At 42.9% G+C, this 21,764-nt stretch overlaps 2 protein-coding genes across 4 annotated transcripts in view; both read right to left on the reverse strand.

The window, feature by feature from the left end:
* Nucleotides 1-843: 843 nt before the first annotated feature.
* samd9l (sterile alpha motif domain containing 9 like) lies at nt 844-14,445 on the reverse strand. Of its 3 annotated transcripts, none has more exons than XM_041864370.2 (5): nt 14,380-14,445; nt 13,955-14,000; nt 13,455-13,489; nt 7,836-7,892; nt 844-6,195 (listed from the first exon to the last, which is right to left on the reverse strand). In XM_041864370.2, the coding sequence occupies exons 4-5, from the start codon at nt 7,837-7,839 to the stop codon at nt 1,568-1,570; spliced, it is 4,632 nt and encodes a 1,543-aa protein (XP_041720304.2). In that variant the 5' UTR covers nt 7,840-7,892; nt 13,455-13,489; nt 13,955-14,000; nt 14,380-14,445; the 3' UTR covers nt 844-1,567. The 3 variants fall into 3 exon arrangements, with proteins under 3 accessions (XP_041720304.2, XP_041720302.2, XP_041720306.2); XM_041864368.2 differs by having other exon boundaries at nt 13,455-13,493; XM_041864372.2 differs by lacking the exons at nt 13,455-13,489; nt 13,955-14,000; nt 14,380-14,445 and having other exon boundaries at nt 7,836-8,499.
* Nucleotides 14,446-15,793: 1,348 nt separating this feature from the next.
* The window catches only part of LOC121551663 (serine/threonine-protein kinase/endoribonuclease IRE1-like), a 28,069-nt gene continuing 22,098 nt past the window's right edge, over nt 15,794-21,764 (reverse strand). Inside the window, exons 16-22 of the mRNA XM_041864373.2 lie at nt 21,581-21,680; nt 21,141-21,340; nt 20,758-20,905; nt 19,949-20,076; nt 19,660-19,783; nt 17,861-17,928; nt 15,794-17,770 (exon numbers count right to left, since the gene is read on the reverse strand). Of these exons, the coding sequence (XP_041720307.2) occupies nt 17,039-17,770; nt 17,861-17,928; nt 19,660-19,783; nt 19,949-20,076; nt 20,758-20,905; nt 21,141-21,340; nt 21,581-21,680 (1,500 nt within the window). The 3' untranslated portion in view covers nt 15,794-17,038. The remainder of the gene's footprint in view (nt 17,771-17,860; nt 17,929-19,659; nt 19,784-19,948; nt 20,077-20,757; nt 20,906-21,140; nt 21,341-21,580; nt 21,681-21,764) is intronic.

Here is a 21,764-nt window from a genome sequence, read left to right on the forward strand (position 1 = left end):
GCTGTTAGAAGTCTTTCTCCATAACAAAGGTCCCCAAAATGCTGACGGTCAAAGGTGAACACTGTGCTTCACTAGGTAGTGGTCTGTGACTGTGTTACTGCACATCCTGACAACAATGCAGTGGATTGTGAATGTTAGCGTTGGATGTATCAATTGTGAAATACAGTTCTCATGACAAAATGTAAATCGTTTGGAACTCGTGAGAGCATGTAAGCATGCCATTATCATGGGCAATTACAGTAAAGGAATGTAGGACAAGAAAACGATCACACTTTTGAGCAGTGTGCATCATATCTGAAGTGTGCTGAGGATGAAATTAACAAAGATACGCTGTTAATAATGTAGCACAACAATGATTGGTCATAAGTCTACTATATTTTATCTGCATGCTTCATATTGAGGAATATACTTGAGTTTGCAACCACAGGGTAAAATATCCAGCTATGCCACTATGATGAGATGCTCACTTATGTGTTGTTGAAATGTAGTGGACACACCTTGGCTTCATGCCATTTTGTTCTTCAGAGAAGGAATGAGACATCTAGCTGACGTTGACCACTGAAGTTATGTTGACAAATCCAGAGTCCATTTCAGTAGACTTTACACAATAGACACTGTCCATCGCAGTTCTAAGTATTTTAGAAGCATTGCACTTTGGCCTTAATACCTGCTTGTGGGTAGTTTGAATTTAACTGTTTTTATTATGTGGTCCTATGGATTCATGGGTCTACCATAAAAAAAATTATTTTGTAGTTTTTCTATGCATGAATTTCATGTTACTATTTTAGCATTGTTCACACATTTGCTAAAAGAAACAGTCACACAATAACCATTCAAAACAAACAAAGTTATGGCACCTTTAATAGAAATGAGTTTAAATTACTATAACTCAATTTTCGCATTAGTCATTCTTCATACAAAAAGACAATATTAAAAATGGCTACAAAAAAATACATACAATTACAATCTGAAAATCCTATAGAGGGGGACATTTCACTGGGGAAACGTTCAATAAATGAATGAAAAGTACAAAGTTGTTTGGTCATCAAATGCCACATTTTGGGCACAATACATATATAATATTACACAGGCTTGCTGCATAAGACAAGACATAATAAATATACAATATTCTTCAAGAATAAAACAAAAACAACAGATCTCATGACTGCATAACTTGACAACACATTCCTTCATATTTTCAGTCCACATAATGGTTGAACATTTGGTCCAAATGGACCAACTACACTTGCAACAAAGTAGTCAAACAGAAATAACTTTACACTTATGGTATGCAAAATATCCATACAATTGCCTTGTTAGCTACATTTTTTACAGGCAGCATTTAATTCTGTCTTTTGACAATAAGCTGAAGGGGGGAAAAAATGAACATACACGTATATATATATATATACACACAAACAAAATGTGACATCTTCCTCTGACAATGCGCTCTAAAACCTGCTCATTCATTGGTATATTGGTCCAAAATGTTCAGGAGATATTCAATAACAGACTGCTTTGTCTGGCAGCATCTGTCTAATTGGTCTCTCAGCCTTCTATTACGACCCTACTTTTTCACAGTGATGTTGTACGCAACAGGTCCTCTAAATGTGAACCCCAAGTAAAATGTGACGTTTTCATTGTCATAGGGCACAGAGGCTGCTTTCAGATGAGGAATAGTGAACTTCTTCTCTTTTGGGCCCTCAAGGTAGACTATCCCATCTTCTGTCCACCCAGACACAGTCCTGAGCAGTTTTTTCATCTCTGGCATTTTCCACACCTCCCCACTGAACCACTTCATTCTCTTTTCTGAGATGGAGAGGACCTTTGTAATCGTTTCAACCTTGCTCTTGTGGACAATCTTGTCCCATCCACTTCCATTACTCAGAAAAAAGTGGGTGTAAATCCTTTTCTTCCTTTGTGGTATATCCTTCATTTTGGTCCAGTAGCTTCTTTTGAGGTACTCAACAGATGATAGAACAATGTTGTATTTGGTCTCCTTTTCAGGGTCGGTGTCATGATCTTCTGGCCAGAAGAGTAAGATGAGCAGGAACAGAGCACTGGACAGGCACTTCCGTTTCTCTGTTGGGAACTGCTGACTGAGTTTCTGAAGGTCTTTCAGAGCAGCCAACTTTGGAGATTGGGTTGTAAGGCAACTCAGAGCAATATGAGCTGCTATGTAATTGACAAGATCCATTTGATCCAACCTGGCCATCAGAGGGTTGCTGGGGTAGAGAGATATGATATTCTCTAGGACTTTGACTTGGTCTCTTTCTTTCTGGTCAGTCAGAAGGGAGAAGATCGAAGTTATATTCCCCCCACCAAGCCGGTAAATGATCATGCGTTTCATGAAAGGAGTTAAACTCACAGGGTTCGACTGGCACAGCTTTGGGGCAATACCGAGAGAGGCATCACTGAAATATTTACCATACTCAGAAGATTTTCTTACCAACCATGTCATTGGATGGCTTATTTTCATCTCAGAGCTTTCAATCGTCTCCTCCTCATCTGCACTGATGTCTGTCTGGAAATAACTCAGGTCTTCCGAGATCCACTCCAGGGCTTCATGTAGTGTCATTTGAAGGCCTTTCAAATTGCTGTGAAAATTCTCCCAGGGCTTCTTCACTTCCTCAGGAATGTAATCGGTGAGAAGGTACTTCATACATTCTGAGTGGCCATACGTTTTGCTTGAGAAAACACGCAATGAGAATACGAGCTTCAACAGACTGCAGCCAACTTCAACTGCAGCAAAAAAGCCACTGTTGTTCATGTTTTCAAGGTCCGAGATAGCAGATTTCTCACATTCTCTGAAACACTCCATTGCTTTCAGCGCAGTTTCAACAGCATCTGCTGTATTTTCTGCCGTTTTTGGTACTTTCTCAATTGCTTTACACTTGGCGTTGAACCATCTTCTGTATACCTGGCCTTTTGTGTCAAGAATGTAAGAGTTGTTAGGCATTTGTTTTGCTGCAATCTCTGCCCAATCTTTTGCCTCTTCAAACTTCTCATGGGAGTAATTCAGGCGAGCAAGTTGCTGAGCAAAGAATGCATCTTTGTTGAAGCGTTTGTATGCCTCCTTGAGGAGCTCGATTGCCTTGTCAGGGGTTTCCTTTTCACTCACATGTTCAATGAGAGGAGAGAAAAAGCTGTTTGATTCATCACCTTTACTTACTCTGCAACGTCTCATGAACAGGGCTCGCAAAAACTTTGCATAATCTTCTTTTCCAAATCTGTGCTCAAAAAGCACATCCTCGTGGAGAAGATCCATGGCCAACCCACTTTGCTGCTTTTGGTCACCGAGGAGCTGCTGAAGGATTTCCTTTGCAACAAGTGGATGAATGATTCGAATTGATTCAATGTGTGTCTTGTCATCTCTAAGATGTATAAAGACAAGTTTGGCCTGCTCACTCAGTGATCTCTCAAAAGCATGCTGGCGGAATCGATCCATATGAATGGTGAATAATAGCAGAGCTTCGCAATGGGACTGGGAAATGAATGAGTTCTGAACATAAGTGTTGAGCAATGCCACATACCGAATGAGCCGAGTGACAACTGCTTCATGATCGATGCCTTGGAGCAAATGTTTCACAAATTGCGCAACATACTCAACAATCTTCTGGTGTTCAAATTCTTCACTCATCAATACGAATGTCAAAATGAATTCTGGCTGGTACTGTTCTTCAAGCTGCTGCCGTTTCCCAGCAAACTGTCTCTTCTCTTCTTTTGATAGTTTGTGAGTGACAGCTACATTCTGCAATGGCGAGTCCTTGCACATCTTCTCTGGGTTATGTGATCGTCTGCAGCTCAACAGAATGAAACACGGTGTTCCTTGTTTGATTTTCTTAGTGTTGATGGCAAACTCCAATTCATTCCTCATCTCATCAAGGTATTCTTTGTCACAGTCCTCTATCAACAGGAGCACTGGGAGACATTTCTCAGGATCTTTTTCCTCATACTCTCGGAGTTGAACAGCATGTTCAGATACAGTGGCTGCTGAGTATGACAGCTTCACAACAGCACATCTTAGGTCTTTCCTCTTGTTCCACAGCACCTGCCTTCCCACTGTGCTCCCACCGCTTCCTGGGTGATGGTAGATGTTGATACTGTTCACAGGTCTGTCTACACCCCATTTCATTGTGTCAGTGAGAAGTTCGGAGACCTCCCTGTATGCATCCCTTTGAATCACTTCTCCAACAAACTTCTTCTCTGCAAGCCAGAAATTCAACCAGGTCACTCTTCCCCCGTGGTAAAACTGTCTTTCAATGTTTTCTTTTTCTGCTTTGATGTAATCGTCGCTTGTTTCATCACAATGATTGACACTCAGGATTTCCAAGGAATACATCCTTTCCTCCTCACGAGTTTCAAGAAGGCACTGTCCTTTCAGGTAGATAGGCAAGTGTTTGGTGTCTCGAGATGTTACAGGTTGGATTTGCTGCAGCGTCGCATCAACATGGCTCATTTTCATCCCGACAACACTGGAACGGTTCACAGTTTCTGTTCCACATGAACCCTCTGCAAAACTTTGCCATTTCTGATAGTTGTCCTCAGATTCTGAGATGCAAATGATGTCTTCATGACCTTCCATATCTGTGAAAAACTCATAGAAGGTGTGCAAAAGTGGTTTCTCAACTGGGGAGGTGAGAAGGAAGACCACAGTGAATGTTCCTTTTGGCAAGATCTGTTTGCAGATCAGTGACACGGATTCCCTGAGGAGTGTCATCTTCGTTTTGATCCATGTCATTTCATCAGAGGGGTTTTCATTCCCTTTGTAATCGCTTCGTCCATTGCAAAAGATCCAGCTAGTTTGCTCAAACAAATGCAAATGGCTCACAAAATCGTCAATGCTCATACCACTTGGTATTTTGTAGTTCTGCATGAAATGTATATTTGCAGCATGGTGCTGGATGTATTTACTGCACAGTCCTGACAGCTTGGAATCTGGGTCGAAGTCGAACACACAGAACATGTTCATGTTGAGCAAGAAGTCAATGTTGCTCAAGTCATCTGGTTTGAACTTGTTAGTGACAAGAATGTACCATTTCTCCTTTTCAATGAATTTCTTGCCACTGGTTATCAGCATGGTGAGTTTCCTTCCAAGGTCTTGGCAGATGTCTGGGGTGTTAACATATCGACAATGCTCAGCCTCTTCTCTTCGGCCATCTCTGTCTCTGACTCGCTGGTAGAAGTCATTTTGATCACTCACTGGCTCGGTTTTTGATCCTACCCTGCGATAGATTGTTTCCTTTTCATGCTCAATCTTGTTAGAGGACTCTTTGAAGTTCGGCAGACGAACAGAGTACACTCGGTTCTTAACAATGCTTATGGAGGGAACAATATCAACCTCCACCACGTATCTTTGTTCTGTGCTATACATGTCCATGACCTCTATAAACCGAGGTGGGCGAATGCACTGTCGCACATGCTCACTGTCAGAGAGAGAGAAACTCTTCTCAATGTGATCCAATGCATCAACATATATATCTTTCTCAGAAACCGGAACACCGATTATCTCGCCATGCACATAGCCTGCATCATCCCTACTGTCCATCACACCAAAGTGTATTGTGCCATTTGATCTGATATTCATGCAGCCACTGCCGAATTTGAGAACCTCTTTGGCAAATTTTGCCTGTAGTCTTGTGCGGTTCAATTTGGCAGCATTGTCAAGTGACTTGTACTCATGACAGGGAGAGATCAGATCAAATACACCAGATTCAGGTTGCAGAACACTATGTTTGACATATGTGAAATCAATGCCTTCTTTGTCAAATGGCCGTGGCTTGCAGTCTCTCTTTGTGGTTAACACATTGTCCTCAGATTGTCCTTGATGAGTTTGTTTCTCTTCCTCTGAAAGACCTTGATCTGTCTCTGGAATCTGGTGAGCTGATCCCTGCTTCTTCTTTTTACTTCCCTTTTCACTATTATTGTTGCTACTTTGAGGCTTTTCCTTGCCCTGAGTTCTCTGTTTGGTATCTACAAGCTCATTTCTCTTTCTGATGATCAACAGAGCTGGCCCCGATTTCATTCCAATCTCTTTTCTCAGATAGTCCTCAGTCAGTACAAGGAGGATTCTCCCATCTACCTCTTCCTCATAAAGTTTGTTGATGTATTGCTCCTTCACTCCAATAGTTCTTAACCAGGAGCTCACGTGGGAGTCAGTCCATTTTTCAACAGGCAGTTCATCAAGTTGCTCTGCTGTAGAATAAAAAATAGAAACATAAAATAACAGTGATTTATTACTTACACTACCAGTCAAAAGTTGACACACCTACTCATTCAAGGGTTTTTCTTTATTTTTACATTGTAGAATAGTAGTAACCAAAAAAGTGTTAAACAAATCAAAACATATTTTATATTTGAGATTCTTCAAATGGCCACCCTTTGCCTTGATGACAGCTTTGCACACTCTTGGCATTCTCTCAACCAGCTTCATGAGGTAGTCAACTGGAATACATTTCAATTAACAGGTGTGCCTTCTTAAAAGTTCATTTGTGGAATTAACTTTTTTTATTTCCTTTTTAATGTGTTCATGCCAATCAGTTGTGTTGTGACAAGGTAGGGGGGGGGTATACAGAAGATAGCCCTATTTGGTAAAATACCAAGTCCATATTATGGCAAGAACAGCTCAAATAAGCAAAGAGAAATGACAGTCCATCATTACTTTAAGACATGAAGGTCAGTCAATACGGAAAATTAAGAACTTTGAACGTTTCTTCAAGTGCAGTCGCAAACACCATCAAGTGCTATGATTAAACTGGCTCTCATGAGGACCGCCACAGGAATGGAAGTCCCAGAGTTACCTCTGCTGCAGAGGATAAGTTCATTAGAGTTACCAGCCTCAGAAATTGGAGCCCAAATAAATGCTTCACAGAGTTCAAGTAACAGACACATCTCAACATCAACTGTTCAGAGGGGACTGTGTGAATCAGGCCTTCATGGTCGAATTGCTGCAAAGTAACCACTACAAAAGGACACCAATAAGAAGAAGAGACTTGCTTGGGCCAAGAAACACGAGCAATAGACATTAGACCAGCGGAAATGTGACCTTTGGTCTGGAGTCCAAATTTGAGATTTTTGGTTCAAACTGCCGTGGCTTTGTGAGATGCGGTGTGGGTGAACAGATTATCTCTGTATGTGTAGTTCCCACCATAAAGCATGGAGGTGGTGTTATGGTGTTTTGCTGGTGACACTGTCTGTGATTTATTTAGAATTCAAGGCACACTTAACCAGCATGGCTACCACAGCATTCTGCAGCGATACACCATCCCATTTGGTTTGGGCTTAGTGGGACTATCATTTATTTTTCAACAGGACAATGACCCAACACACCTCCAGGCTGTGTAAGGGTTATTTTACCAAGAAGGAGTGATGAGTGCTGCATCAGATGACCTGGCCTCCACAATCCCCCGACCTCAACACAATTGAGATGGTTTGGGATGAGTCGGATGGCAGAGTGAAGTAAAATTAGCCAACAAGTGCTCATCATATGTGGGAACTCTTTCAAGACTGTTGGAAAAGCATTCCAGGTGAAGCTGGTTGAGAGAATGCCAAGAGTGTGCAAAGCTGTCATCAAGGCAAAGGCTGGCTATTTGAAGAATCTCAAATATATCTTGATTTGTTTAACACCTTTTTGGTTACTACATGATTCCATGTGTTATTTCATAGTTTTGAGGTCTTCACTATTATTCTACAATGTAAGAAATAGTAAAAAAGAAAAGAAAAACCCTTGAATGAGCAGGTGTGTCCAAACTTTTGACTGGTACTGTATATTAATGATGATTTTATATTCTACTAATACTTATCATTACACCAATATCTCCAAAACAGTTTCTTACCCATTATTCCACTTCAGTCTACGAGCTCACTGCTGAGTAGGGTATTGCATGATCAGTCTGAGGAAAATTGTAACTATTAATCATTTGTCATCTTTTATTTTGCAAATCAACCACATGATCTTAAAATAGCACTGCTTGTTTTTCTACTGCGTGTTGCTCAGTTAAACATATTTGACATTTAACATAAACTACAAAAGTAGTACAGCATTTAGTAGGCTGTGAATATAAAACAAACCGTTCTTGTGCTGAGTGTTGCAACAGAGGACAGACCATTTTTATGCGCTACGTGCTTCAGCACTCGGCGGTCCCGTTTAGGGCTCTGGCAGTCATGACATTTCGTCAGCCGAAGATTGTCAATGCAACTAACTGCCGGTCTCACGGTAATTAACAAACACATTTAGCATCTCCTGGCTTCTATGCGTCGCCTACAAGCCACTGACGCAGACCTTTGGAACATCTACATTTTAAAAAGTCTAATAAAACCATAGACTACACCATCACAATAAATCCATTATGTATTTTAGACAGGTCTAAAGAAACATGATATGAAGAAAATGTAGTCTATTTCAGATAAACATTATAGCATACGGAGTTGTGTTAGGTCCTGATCTGGCTATGTCGTATGGCTGTGGGCTACACTAGTTGATTTGGCAGACAAGATTTGCTTCGAATTCTGTGGCATTATTTTATATTATGACGAATACAATTGAACATATAAAATAATAAAATAGAAAGGATGTTTTGTCCAAAAGATTTGAGGGAGTGCGCACATGCGGCTATTCTGTGTTGAGCGCTTAACAAAGAAACAGGTCTTCCTATATGCTTAATTTAGAGTTATTTATGCAGCTTTAGTTGTGATCAAAACATATAGCCCAACGTTTATATTTGTCATATATTCTAAGGCTGCCTGATGCGACTAATGATGAATATAATTTTTTTGCATGAAAGGCATGAGCTCTGCTTTGTTATTTGCGCAGGCTGCACACATTTCATCAGTCTCTCATTCACAATTTGACAAGCACTTGATTGTACCTCAAATTTCCCGGCGGCATCAACTTTGTGCGGCCTTAATGCCCCCTTGCAGCCATTGTGCCCTTGGCCGGAATATAATAATTATAATTCCCTTCTCCCGGCTGCATGCTCCGAAGCACCTCTCTCTCACATGGCTCTCTCAGATAGCTCAATTCTTATTAGCCAATGCCTGTTATGTGATCGGGTCTTTCTCACAGGCTACAAGTGAAGACAGACACATCGGGGACGCAACTGCGCGCGTCCTTATCCAATTCCGAGGCGCACATTGAAGATATTGGAAGAACTGTCCACATTTACTTTTCATCAGCCAACAAGATGAGTAGGCCTAATGAACAGCAAAAGCACTAGCCTATGTCAATCTACTATCCCACATAGTACAAAAGTTGACCTATTCTATTAAGTGCAATAAAAAAATATTCCAAACATAGTTCTGGGACAGTTGTGGGATGCGATAGATCCCAAATTAATACAGCCACTAGCATCAAAAAACCTTTTTTAAGCAATGAGGCTGACACAACAGATCAGAATGTTTAGCTTAAAATGTTAAATAAACCATTAGGCTATTTCTTCACATTAGCATTGCGCACACGGCAGTAGGCTATAAGCGCAAATGTTCCAAAATGCAATCAATTAGCGGGAAAACACCACTCTCAAAAGTGACCGCAAATGCGATTATGCATGTAATGCTGTTATTATAAAGGTGTAACTTTATGGTGAAAATAATCTTCCCCAAACTTGAAACTCATGCATTGCATATGTATGCAAGTTAGGCTCTACACCCGTTGTAAAGTGGATGAATGTGTTTAATTGTAAGAAGTTATTTGGCCACTTTAGTTGTGATAAAACCTTATCAAAACATTTAGAACTATGGGCTAGGCTACGTGAGGTGCGCGACAACGATTTGAAAAAGTCACAAAAAGAAAAGTGCATGCGCTGTTTCTTGCCTTATTGCACACAAGCTAGGCATCATTCACAAGTGATAATATACACTACATAGCCAAAGGTATGTGGCCACCCCTTCAAATTAGTGGATTCAGCTATTTCAGCCACACCCGTTGCTGACAGGTGTATAAAATCGAGCACACCGCCATGCAATCTCCATAGACAAACATTGGCAGTAGAGTGGCCCGTACTGAAGAACACAGTGACTTTCAACGTCATAGGATGCCACCATTCCAACAAATCAGTTCGTCAAATTTCTGCCTTGCTAGAGCTGCCCCTGTCAACTGTAAGTGCTGTTATTGTGAAGTGGAAACATCTAGGAGCAACAACGGCTCAGCCGCGAAGTGGTGGCCACACAAGCTCACAGAATGGGACCGGCAAGTGCTGAAGCGCATAAAAATAGTCTGTCCTCGGTTGCAACACTCACTATCGAGTTCCAAACTGCTTCTGGAAGCAACGTCAGCACAACTACTGTTCATCGGGAGCTTCATGAAATGGGCAGAGCAGCTGCACACAACATCTAGTGGAAAGCTTTCCCAGAAGAGTGGAGGCTGTTATAGCAGCAAAGGGGGGACCAACTCCATATTAATGCCCATGATTTTGGAATTAGATGTTTGACAAGCAGGTCTCCACATACTTTTGACCATGTAGTGTATCCTTCACAATTGATAGGCTAATATTGTCACCCATCCGACTGTTCTTGATTTGATCTTGTCTTTACATATACTAAATAATATATGTGTGAAATTTGTTTTGATTTAGAATGGACCATTATCATGCACCTGTATTAAAACAGGGGCAGGGGGAAAAAATACATGTCATCTATGCACTTAAATAGTGAATGGAGGATGGTTTTTGCCATGGTTAACTTTCATGCCAGCCTGGTAGGCTATACTCCTGTTGTAAATATAAGCAATGTGCTTAATATTAGGAAAGTTGTGAAATAAATATAGTAGGCCTAGCCTATAGAAAGCTGATGGGATCCTCTTTTTAATAGAGGCCATCACTCTGTTTTCTCACGCAAATGCATAGCCTATAGAAATGTTGCGCAACATGAGCTCATGGGCTCTCATTGAGTGTTTGATTACATTTTCGATTAAATTTGCATTGATGTCAGAGTGATTAAAGCGAAAATAGAGTGCTGAGTACCAGGCAGTTAGCAAGTTTGGTAGGCTACTAATGATCAAAAGCAGCATCAGAACTTGGAGAAGCCTAATTACAGTGACTAAACGGTCAAGTGGAATTTGGCTGCTGTCATGACTCGTGACCGCCGGTGTGTCGGTAATACGGTCACCGTAACAGCCCAAGTCCCGTTCTGTGAGCTTGAGTGGCCTACCACTTCACGGCTGAGCCGTTGTTGCTCCTAGATATTTCCACTTTACAATAACAGCACTTACAGTTGACCAGGGCAGCGCTAGCAGGGTAGAAATTTGACAAACTGACTTGTTGGAAAGGTGGCATCCTATGACAGTGCCACGTTGAAAGTCACTGACGCTTCAGTAAGGCCATTCTACTGCCAATGTTTGTCTATGGAGATTGTATGGCTGTGTGTTCGATTTTATACACCTATCAGCAACGGGTGTGGCTGAAATAGCCAAAACCACTGATTTGAAGGGGCGTCCACATACTTTTGTATATATAGTGTAACTAATGCCATTACCGCGATTCATTATTTTAATTGTTTGACAGCCCTGAACAAAAAAAATAAAAGATACGTATTTTTACAGATGTTGAAAATGTATTTTCAATGTCCAGCAGTTGTCTTTTTAACATGTGTAAATTATGTCTTTTAAACTTGAACTTAGAACTGAAAATTAACGTGACTGCTATGTCAGACAGAGAAACCTTTTCAATGTCTTTTCAACATAATCTCTCTCATTGGGGTCGGTCAAAAAATTATAGTAAAAGACAAAAAACTATGCCTATGTTGGTATGAATGGTGCAGATCTCTTGTAAAGGGACACCTTTGCACAGTGCCCAAGACGTTAGCCAAACCTCTGGTGGAATGAGCCCCTCAGACCGTCCGGGGGCTGTAAACCCTTGCTATTATAAGCATATAATAGCCTCCACTATACAATGGGATAGCCGTTGATGAGAGGGGCCCACCTTTGCAAGGGGGCGCCCAGGAAACGAAGAGTAGGTCACTCTTTCGCCATGCGCTCGTTCTATCCACGTAGTAGCGCAACACGTGTACTGGACATAAATGATGGAGACGCCCTTCTTCTGTAGAGTAGACGGGCGGCGGGTGGAAATCAATAAGCTCCAAGGCGATACAATTGTAATTGCCGCTGACCTTAGGCATAAAGGCGTGCTTGGGTAACAACGTTACTTGGCGGAACCCCGGGGTAACTGTAGGTATGAATGGTGGACTGGAGTACATGCAGCTCCCTCACTCGCTATGCGGAGGTAAGGGCAATCAGCAAAGCCATCTTGAAGGAGAGGCTTTGGGTAGTCTAGAAGACTCCGAGAGCCATGTCGCATTCAGATTTTCCTCCTCACAGGCCATGCCTGACGGGCCACGGTTTCCTAGAGGGTGGAAAATCACTCTGCATGCCTGGGTCAAAAGATCCCTGCATAATGGTAGTTACCAGGGATCAGAGTCTGGTCACCGCTATTTTACGATTGAGGGTGCAAAGGCAAATATAGGCAATGGGCCGAAGCCCGATGCCGGAAGTGTCATTCTCAGTGATCCTCTAGGCAGCGATTGGCCACACCTGAGATGGTGGATGTCACCAACCCCAGCATTCAAGAAGGTAAGCATTGAACGTGACCGAGTGCCCCCTGTTGGACAGGGAGAGGTATAGTCTGAACGACATGCGGTCTTCAGATGGTGTAGCCCAGTGGTCACCAACCAGCTTGTGGTTAGCCCACAGCGCCGCTACGCTCATATACATTTCCCGGAATTGCTGACAGTGTTTCATGCAAAACTGACAGACTTAATTCACGCTTTTCTGTCAAAATAGTCTCATTATGGTAACAGGGCAGACAATACGACTGTGGTGGCATACATTAATCGCCAGAGTGGCACTTGCTCTTTACAAGGCATTCCTATTCGATCACCAAACATTCCTGTAGAAAAAACAATGATAAAGGGTTGCTCTCCTTTTCTTTACTGTGTTGTGCTGTTGGCGTTAGGTGCACTTGATTCAGAAGCCCTGCGCACCGGGTAAGCAATGTGTCCCGTTTTTGAACCATTTAATTTATCTGAAAAGACTAAACTCTGCCTACCAGGCGATCTGTGGCTAAATCGAGTGCGTCTACTGCGCTGGCCAATGGGATAACTCAAATCACCTTGCCTACAGAGCCAAGTTTGATACTAGCCTATGTTAGATTGAATAACTTTTAAAACCATGACCACAGACAGAATACAGCAAAGAGCTGCTGTTTTTGTGAGTTCATGTTTAAGTTATTCAGCACTGTCTTTATTCAACAATATTTCAAAACATAAAACGCACTTCTCCCTAGTTCCACTCGCGCTGCAATACATGAGCAGCCAAGTGTATTGATAGACATGCGTTTTATTATTATTAGCGTCGTGTCTATTTTAATATCAAGGAATATTTCACTTCCTCTGGTCTTAGGAACAACATGAATTTGTGCATGAAGAAGATGCAATACTTATCGACTTTCTCTGGTCAGTCTCACCCGAGGAAAGGAAGGGAGCAGGGACCGTGGGAGATCTGACTGGGGAAAAAAAAATTTGAACAGTCATCCAACTCGGAATTCCAAGTCTAAATACCCACATGCAGGAATGCACCGAATTGCGGGCTGTAGTTGCACCCTATGCAGGAGAGGGGCTCGCCTCATTCGCCACTTGACCTGTGTCTCCAACAGACGCTGTGTGATTGGTTACTTTTAAAGAGTGTTGCCATGCCCAGGCGTATCCCAATAGTGAGACATTGAAACTAATATTTGAAAACCTATTTCAAGATAATGAAGCTGTTAAAATGTTTAGTTGATTAGAAAATCACAAGGGAATTAATGCAGGCTGGGCACGGTTCCAACTAAAAGGGCTCAAGCCTATTGGTTATATTTAATAGATAGTATTGTAAAATGTAAGAAATAAATAAAAATGTTAAACATAAATAAATTCCGTTTAATAAATTCCATCTGTAGTCTCCAAGAAAAGTAAATATTGGTCTTACCAATGGGCGGGTGAAGATGAACCAAACGTTGGCGGGGATATTTCCTCTTTGGAAATAAAAAAGAGGTTTGAAACAATGTTAGGTATTCATGCCTCGTTTTTTCCGACAGCAGATAAACTCCAACAAAAGTGTTTCACCTGACAGAAATAAAGGGATAGGAATATATTTTGCACTGTTACAACACTCTCGACAAGCGTAGACTACGGTTGGTATAGTTCTCGTCAGAGTGTACCATTGCGTACAGAAATTATGTTTAGCTCTTAATACGCCTCACATCGTTTGTTTTAGAAGACTCGGTAAGATAGAAAGGTAGCCTAGCGGCTAAGCGCGTTGGGCCAGTAACGAATCCACGAACAAGGTTCTTAATTTAACCCTAATTGCTCCTGTAAATCGCACTAAAATCTATAGAAGCCTCCTCTTTCCACCTGGTAGATTTCTGCTGATGTACTAGAGATGGGTGGTGTCGAATGCTAGAACGTTCCGTCCTTCCCGGTGGGTGCACCCGATAGCGGAACTGTCTCACATCATAGGAACGACGTCATGAAGGGGCCGCTTATTATGGGTAAGTTTCGTTTAGGAGAAAATGAGTTATCGGGGCCAGCAAGGCAGCCACTGGCAAGGTGGCATGGACCCCCCTCTGGCTTGCAGTGGAAGTCAGTTACATAACAGGCAACACTTGAATTTATTATGTTTGCTTAGTCCCAAGAAGAACTGAAAAATGTAAAGTTCAAAGTCATTTTCACTCAAACAGGAATATTTTGTTGGCAATGCAAAAGGAACATAAACTGAACAAAAATATAAAAGCAACATGCAACAATTTCAACGATTTTACTGAGTTACAGTTCATATATTACAGTTCATATAAGGAAATCAGTCAATTGAAATAAATTCATTAGGCCCTAATCTATGGATTTCACATGACTGGGAATACAGATATGCATCTGTTGGTCACAGATACCTTTAAAAAAAAGTAGCGGTGTGGATCAGAAAACCAGTCAGTATCTGGTGTGACCACCATTTGCCTCATGCAGCACCACATCTCCTTCGCATAGAGTTGATCAGGCTGTTGATTGTGGCCTGTGGAATGTTGTCCCACTCCTCTTCAATGGCTGTGCGAAGTTGCTGGATATTGGCGGAACTGGAATACATCGATCCAGAGCATCCCAAACATGCTCAATGGGTGACATGTCTGGTGAATATGCAGGCCATGGAAGACCTGGGAAGACCATTTTTCAGCTTCCAGGAATTGTATACAGATCCTTTTGACATGGGCCATGCATTATCATCCTGAAACATGAGGTGATGGCGGCGGATGAATGGCAAGACAATGGGCCTCAGGATCTCATCTCTGTGCATTCAAATTGCCATCGATAAAATGCAATTGTGTTCGTTGTCCGTAGGTTATGCCTGCCCATACCATAACCCCAAGGGGCACCCTGTTCACAACATTGTCATCAGCAAACCGCTCGCCCGACAATACCATACAGGTGGTCTACGGTTGGACGTACTGTCAAATTCTCTAAAACATTGGAGGCGGCTTATGGTAGAGAAATGAACATTCAATTCTCTGGCAACAGCTCTGGTGGACATTCCTGCAGTCAGCATGTCAATTGCACGCTCCCTCAAAACATCTGTGGCATTGTGGTGTGTGACAACTGCACATTTTAGTGGTCTTTTATTATCCCCCGCACAAGGTGCACCTGTGTAATGATCATGCGGTTTAATCAGCTTCTTGATATGCCACACGATGGATTATCTTGGCAAAGGAGAAATGCTCACTAACAGGGGTGTAAACAAATTTGTGCACAAAATGTGAGAAATAATACTTTTGTGCATATGGAACATTTCTGGGATCTTTTATTTCAGCTCATGAAACATGGGACCAACACTTTACATGTTGTGTTTATATTTCTGATCAGTGTAGTATGGACAGTACAAAATATCCACCTTAAAAAATAAATCAAATATTAACAAACTATTACAGTTAATAAATGTAATACATTAAATACCTATTCATCTGTCATTCAACTGACAATGGATATGATTGAATAAAACATGTTGCGTTGGATCATCATTAAGGAATATGGGATGACAGAAAAATATATAATTCCTCCATCAAAGAATGGTAAAAAAAACTCAAGCCCATAACCCAGAATGTAAGGTGAATACTTTCTGTAATCATCCTATCACGACTTCAGGCAGAACAAGTTTTAAATGCCTAGTGTGTCAGAGATCAAGCAAACAAGACTTTGGGTGACGCCCTGCAATAGAAACACAATCAGATCACATATTGCCTTGTGCCCGATGTACAGCACAACGCTAACAGAGACTAGATAAAAGTAGAAAAGATACATACATTATGTTTTTACCAGTGTTCAGTTCAAACACCCTTTGGACTATCTGCCCTCGCCTGCACAGGAAGACAGGCACTGAAATGGTATTGATTCAAGAGAGACAAGCCGTCACTAGCAGCAGCAAGCAAAACTATTTCAGGGGCGTCTACCCTCAGAGCTCACATACATAGCACAGTGTTATTTAAAAAGGCACAATGGCCACATCACAATTATCAAGTCATTATCAAGTCATCTCCTATACAAAAATATACACCTCTTTACAGTGAAAAGGCTCATTAAGAGAAATAACAAGATTCCACAGTAAAACTACCATTGTCAACTTTTCTTCCAACAACATCAACAGAAGAATTCCTCCCTTGCTTTGCCAAGTATTTTGTGCCCAACTATACTTAAATACCTCACAATACTTGACATTAGGAGGGACTCCATTGCAAATAAAACTGATTATCTCTGTACTACACAGTACGGCCCCTCACTAGTTCATTTCCACGCTGGCTTCTTGATGCTTCGAGGGACCTTGGGACTTGGGACGGTTCCATTCGGAGCCATTTTGTCTCAGTTGAGCAGGAAAGGCACTTGGTTTGGGCTGCTTCTCCCCCTGTCGGCAGCTCCCAGGCACTGCAGGCCTGGTCCTCACCAGCACAGGAAAGAGCAACAGAGCCCCAGTATATGTCCACTCATAAGGCAACGCTCCTCTTTGCCGCACCCATCCATCACCCCTCGTTGGCTCTCAGGCAGGCTCCGTGTCCTGTGTGGCTGGATGTGGCTCTGGCAGTACGTGTGGTCCAGGTGGGACAGGATCTGTAAGGGGGGTTTCTGACGGTGTGGGGGGTTCTGAGGTCTGGGTGGGCAATACTGTCTGTGGAGGCAGGTCTGGCAGTGTGGACGAGGGTGGGGGTGATATAGGCAGTACTGGTTGGACTGATAATGATGTGGGTGATACTGGCTCTACTGGTAATGTGATTGACACTGACTGTGTGGGTGTTGTTGTGATTGACACTGACTGTGGGGGTATTGTTATGATTGGCACTGACTGTGGGGGTGTTGTTGTTGTTGTTGTTGTGATTGACATTGACTGTATGGGTGTAGAGTCTGATACGGTCACTGACTGTAGGGGTGCTGTGGATGGGATTGTGTTTGACACCATCATAGGCTGTGAGGGTACGGTGTTTGACGGTGTTGGTTCCTCCGGCTGCAACGTGTGTGTCTGCAGCGGGGGTGTGGCCTTGGGCACGGGGTGTGTGCGTGGCCCGGGGTGTGTGTAGGGAGTCCGTATCCAGGTGAGCTGCTCTGAGCTGGGGTAGTAGGGAAGGAAGGACCTCTCGTGTGCACAGGTGTGCATGGCCAGGTAGGTGTGGCGCAGCAGGTGGGGGAAGCGGGAGGTGAAGTAGGAGACAAAGTCATCAGGGATGGAGCCCAGAGTCTCCTGGACCTCTGCTGGTAACTCCCTGTAATGGTGCTTCTATAGGAGGGACAAAAGAGTTTAAGATTAATATAAACGTCCATCTAAATCAGTTACACACGCATCATTTAGCTGGAAAGACACCCATACCTTGTTTCTCATGGCACGGAGAAGATCTCTGACGGACCCTCCTTTATACGACCGGAATTTGCGTAGATCTGCCAAAAGAGACAATACATGCAATGACTAATCCACACAGTACATTCTAATCATTTATCCTAAAACCTGCAAGACACACCAATCCCCTATTCAAGTCTCATAATGCAGCAAGATTGAAATACCTCACAATGTCATGGTTTAAAGTTAGATATCCTATAAATATAGGCTACCTGTCAGGAAATATTCGGCCTACTAGTTCTCCACAAGGCATTAAAACTAAAACATACCACCAAGCTAAATAGTGAAATGACTGTATTATGCAAATTAGAAAAGTAATGAATGCAACAGTCACAGTGAATCTTCACACACCATTTCTTTCACATACAGTAGCATATTAAATTAGCAAATACATTTGGAGACACTCATTTGAAGATTAGAACAACCCTATGAAACAGCCCTATAAAGATTAACACTCAACAGGAAGCAAAGCAGCATTTCAGGTTGAGATGAGCTGATTTTCCGCACCACGTGCTCTCACCACTGGTGTCCCCCAGGGCTCAGTTCTAGGCCCTCTCCTATTCTCGCTATACACCAAGTCACTTGGCTCTGTCATATCCTCACTGGGCTCTCCTATCATTGCTACGCAGACGACACACAACTAATCTTCTCCTTTCCCCCTTCTGATAACCAGGTGGCGAATCGCATCTCTGCATGTCTGGCAGACATATCAGTATGGATGACGGATCACCACCTCAAGCTGAACCTTGGCAAGACGGAGCTGCTCTTCTTCCCGGGGATGGACTGCCCGTTCCATGATCTCGCCATCACGGTTGACAACTCCGTTGTGTCCTCCTCCCAGAGTGCGAAGAGCCTTGGCGTGACCCTGGACAACACCCTGTCGTTCTCCGCTAACATCAAGGCGGTGACCCGATCCTGTAGGTTCATGCTCTACAACATTCAGAGAGTACGACCCTGCCTTACACAGGAAGCGGCACAGGTCCTAATCCAGGCACTTGTCATCTCCCGTCTGGATTACTGCAACTCGCTGTTGGCTGGGCTCCCTGCCTGTGCCATTAAACCCCTACAACTCATCCAGAATGCCGCAGCCCGTCTGGTGTTCAACCTTCCCAAGTTCTCTCACGTCACCCCGCTCCTCCGCACACTCCACTGGCTTCCAGTTGAAGCTCGCATCTGCTACAAGACCATGGTGCTTGCCTACGGAGCTGTGAGGGGAACGGCACCTCCGTACCTTCAGGCTCTGATCAGGAATACCTGGGATAGGATAAAGTAATCCTTCTACCCCCCCCAAAATATTTTAATAAAATTTAAAACGTTGTAAAGGGGTTATCCCACTGGCTATAAGGTGAATGCACCAATTTGTAAGTCGCTCTGGATAAGAGCGTCTGCTAAATTACGTAAATGTAATGTAAATTTAAATTTAAATGCTGCAGTCTGGATTGACAGGAAATGCTAACCACATCCACAGTCACTGCATTTTATCAGTGACTAGACTCATATCTCTTCTGCACTCTAGAAACATTAACCGTAACTGGGCAACTATTAATCAGGCTTCAGTATGAAACTGTAGTAGGTCATATAATTTCCTAACTCATTAAATATATACCCTTTCATTTATTAAAGGCACTAGCATAGTAGCAGTGTTAAAACTGAACTCAGACCAGTCTCTTTACCAGTCTACAATGGCACAGCGCACACTCATGACATGGACAAAGTCTTGTAAGAGCAGGTATGTGTCTGTAGCTATAACGGATCTCAGGCCAGTCTCTTACCGGTCTGTAGAGGCACTGTGATGTGTTCCCTCCAGTCCAGCTTCACCACGGCCCGCCCCCCTCGCTCCAGCTGCCTTACAATTGGTCCGTCCAGCGGCTCCTTCTCTATCCTATCACTCACGTCCTACAAGGAAACAAGATTCAATTTGGGTTTTTATTTTTAAAATAAAATGCCGTTATTGGAACATGTTGCACATATTCATCGATGTGAGTTCACAGTTGCATCTCTAGTGCTATATTGATTTATGTAAAACAGCTTTAATAGAAAAGTATTGGATTTGATTGTGACCTGGAAGAACTGTAGCTGTTTCTCCAGGCTCCAGAAGAAGGGGTGTTTGAGCACGCTCTCAGCAGAAGGCCTCCTCTGGGGCTCCATACTCAGCATCTGTTCTATCAGGTCTGTGGCCACGATGTCCTCTGGGAAAGACAAGACCAAACACTCAGTCACTATGGCGCGGTGTTGTGGCAGAATTGGGGTGAGCTGTTGTCACTTCTCAAGGGTTATGTTATTGTTCTGTGTTGGACTGTGATGTTCTGCATTTCATTGACTCCTGTTATGTCTGCACCCTAAAACAAGGCCATTGTGTTCCGGAACTGTTGCTTGTATAAATAACTGTTGTGTAACAATATGATTGTACCTTCCACTATATAAGGGACATACTCTTGGAGCTCCTTCCCTGACTGCGATCAGAGGGATCTACCTTGCAGCTATTTGTCTGTATTAAAGATTCACTATTATAATTATAAATGAGTCTCTGCCTAATCTTTGGATCGAGTTTTCCACAACAGCGGTCTCTGATGTGAAACAACGGATTGGCAATGTTTGGGTTTGCATTTACACCAAATTGCAATAACATCAGGACCCTATCTATCTATCTATAATAACTCTAATACAGCCTTTACCAAAACTACCAAATGTAAACTTATCGCTCTCTTCTTTGTACTTTCAAAGGCTGAACTGATGCTCACTAGCAAGAAACCACTGTTTCTTAGGCAGTCAACATCCTGGTTTAAATCAAATCACTTCCAAACCAATCCTACACCAACTTTCCCTCACCGCCTTCCTGTGGGTCTGAGAACAGGAAGTGATGTCCTCACCATGTTTGTCGGGCTGTAGCTGGTCCAGGCTGTAGGCTCCCAGCAGGATGTTGGCTTGCCTCTGCAGAGACTTGCCAAAGGGATGACATCCCCGGGACACCACATAGTAGAACACACAGCCTGCAGAGAAGATGTCCACCGTGCACGTCTACAGAGGAAGAGAGAGAGGTTAGGAGTTCATATTTCAATGATGGCATTCTGTTGATGGCTAGGAATTAATGTATTTGATAAAGGCAATATAAGTATGTAACAGTGAATTGCATTCACACCAATTGAAATTAGTATCAGACAGTGTCAGTCACACAGGCCTGTCTTTCATGGCAGCTGCTATCTGTAAAATCAGGACCAGTCATGTCTCCAGTAGAGAGAGAGGGACCACTCACAGGGTTGTCCTTGCAGTCCTCACTGAGGACCTCTGGGGCGATCCACCCCTCGGTGCCGGGCACCCCGGACCTCCTGCTGAAGCTGTGTCGGCCCACCGCCAGCTTCTTACACAGGCCAAAGTCGGATATCATGGCCCGCACCCGGCTGTGGGCGTTGGGCATGGACACCAGGATGTTGTGGGGCTTCAGGTCTCTGTGCACTGGGGACAGGAAGAGTGGAGAAGATCAGATCAGGCTGGAAGAATAATCTGTAACCTAGGGATCTTAGATGTTTACTGTACCTAGTCCAGGTGCAGTAGTCTTGTGATTTATATTGAAAATATTACTGTATGGGTTTGCCCTAACTGTAACTGATATTGAAAAATGGGAGGTTAACCTTTGTTTTCTTCATGAAAACCTATATTAAAACCTAGTGGAGGTGCACATCTTGTGATTATTACCTATATTAAGGGAGTGCAGGTGTGCCAGTCCTGACATGGTCTGCTGCAGCAGCATCACAGGCTCCAGTCCATGGCGGTCAAAATCCTGTCTCTCCACATACTGAAAAAGGAAACACAGAGTCCGCAACCAGTGAGTGAGTAAAGGTAACAAGAAACAAGTTTAAGAGGATGAATGAACAAATGA

The sequence above is a fragment of the Coregonus clupeaformis genome, chromosome 35, assembly GCF_020615455.1.
Source record: "Coregonus clupeaformis isolate EN_2021a chromosome 35, ASM2061545v1, whole genome shotgun sequence".
Taxonomy (NCBI): Eukaryota; Metazoa; Chordata; class Actinopteri; order Salmoniformes; family Salmonidae; genus Coregonus; species Coregonus clupeaformis.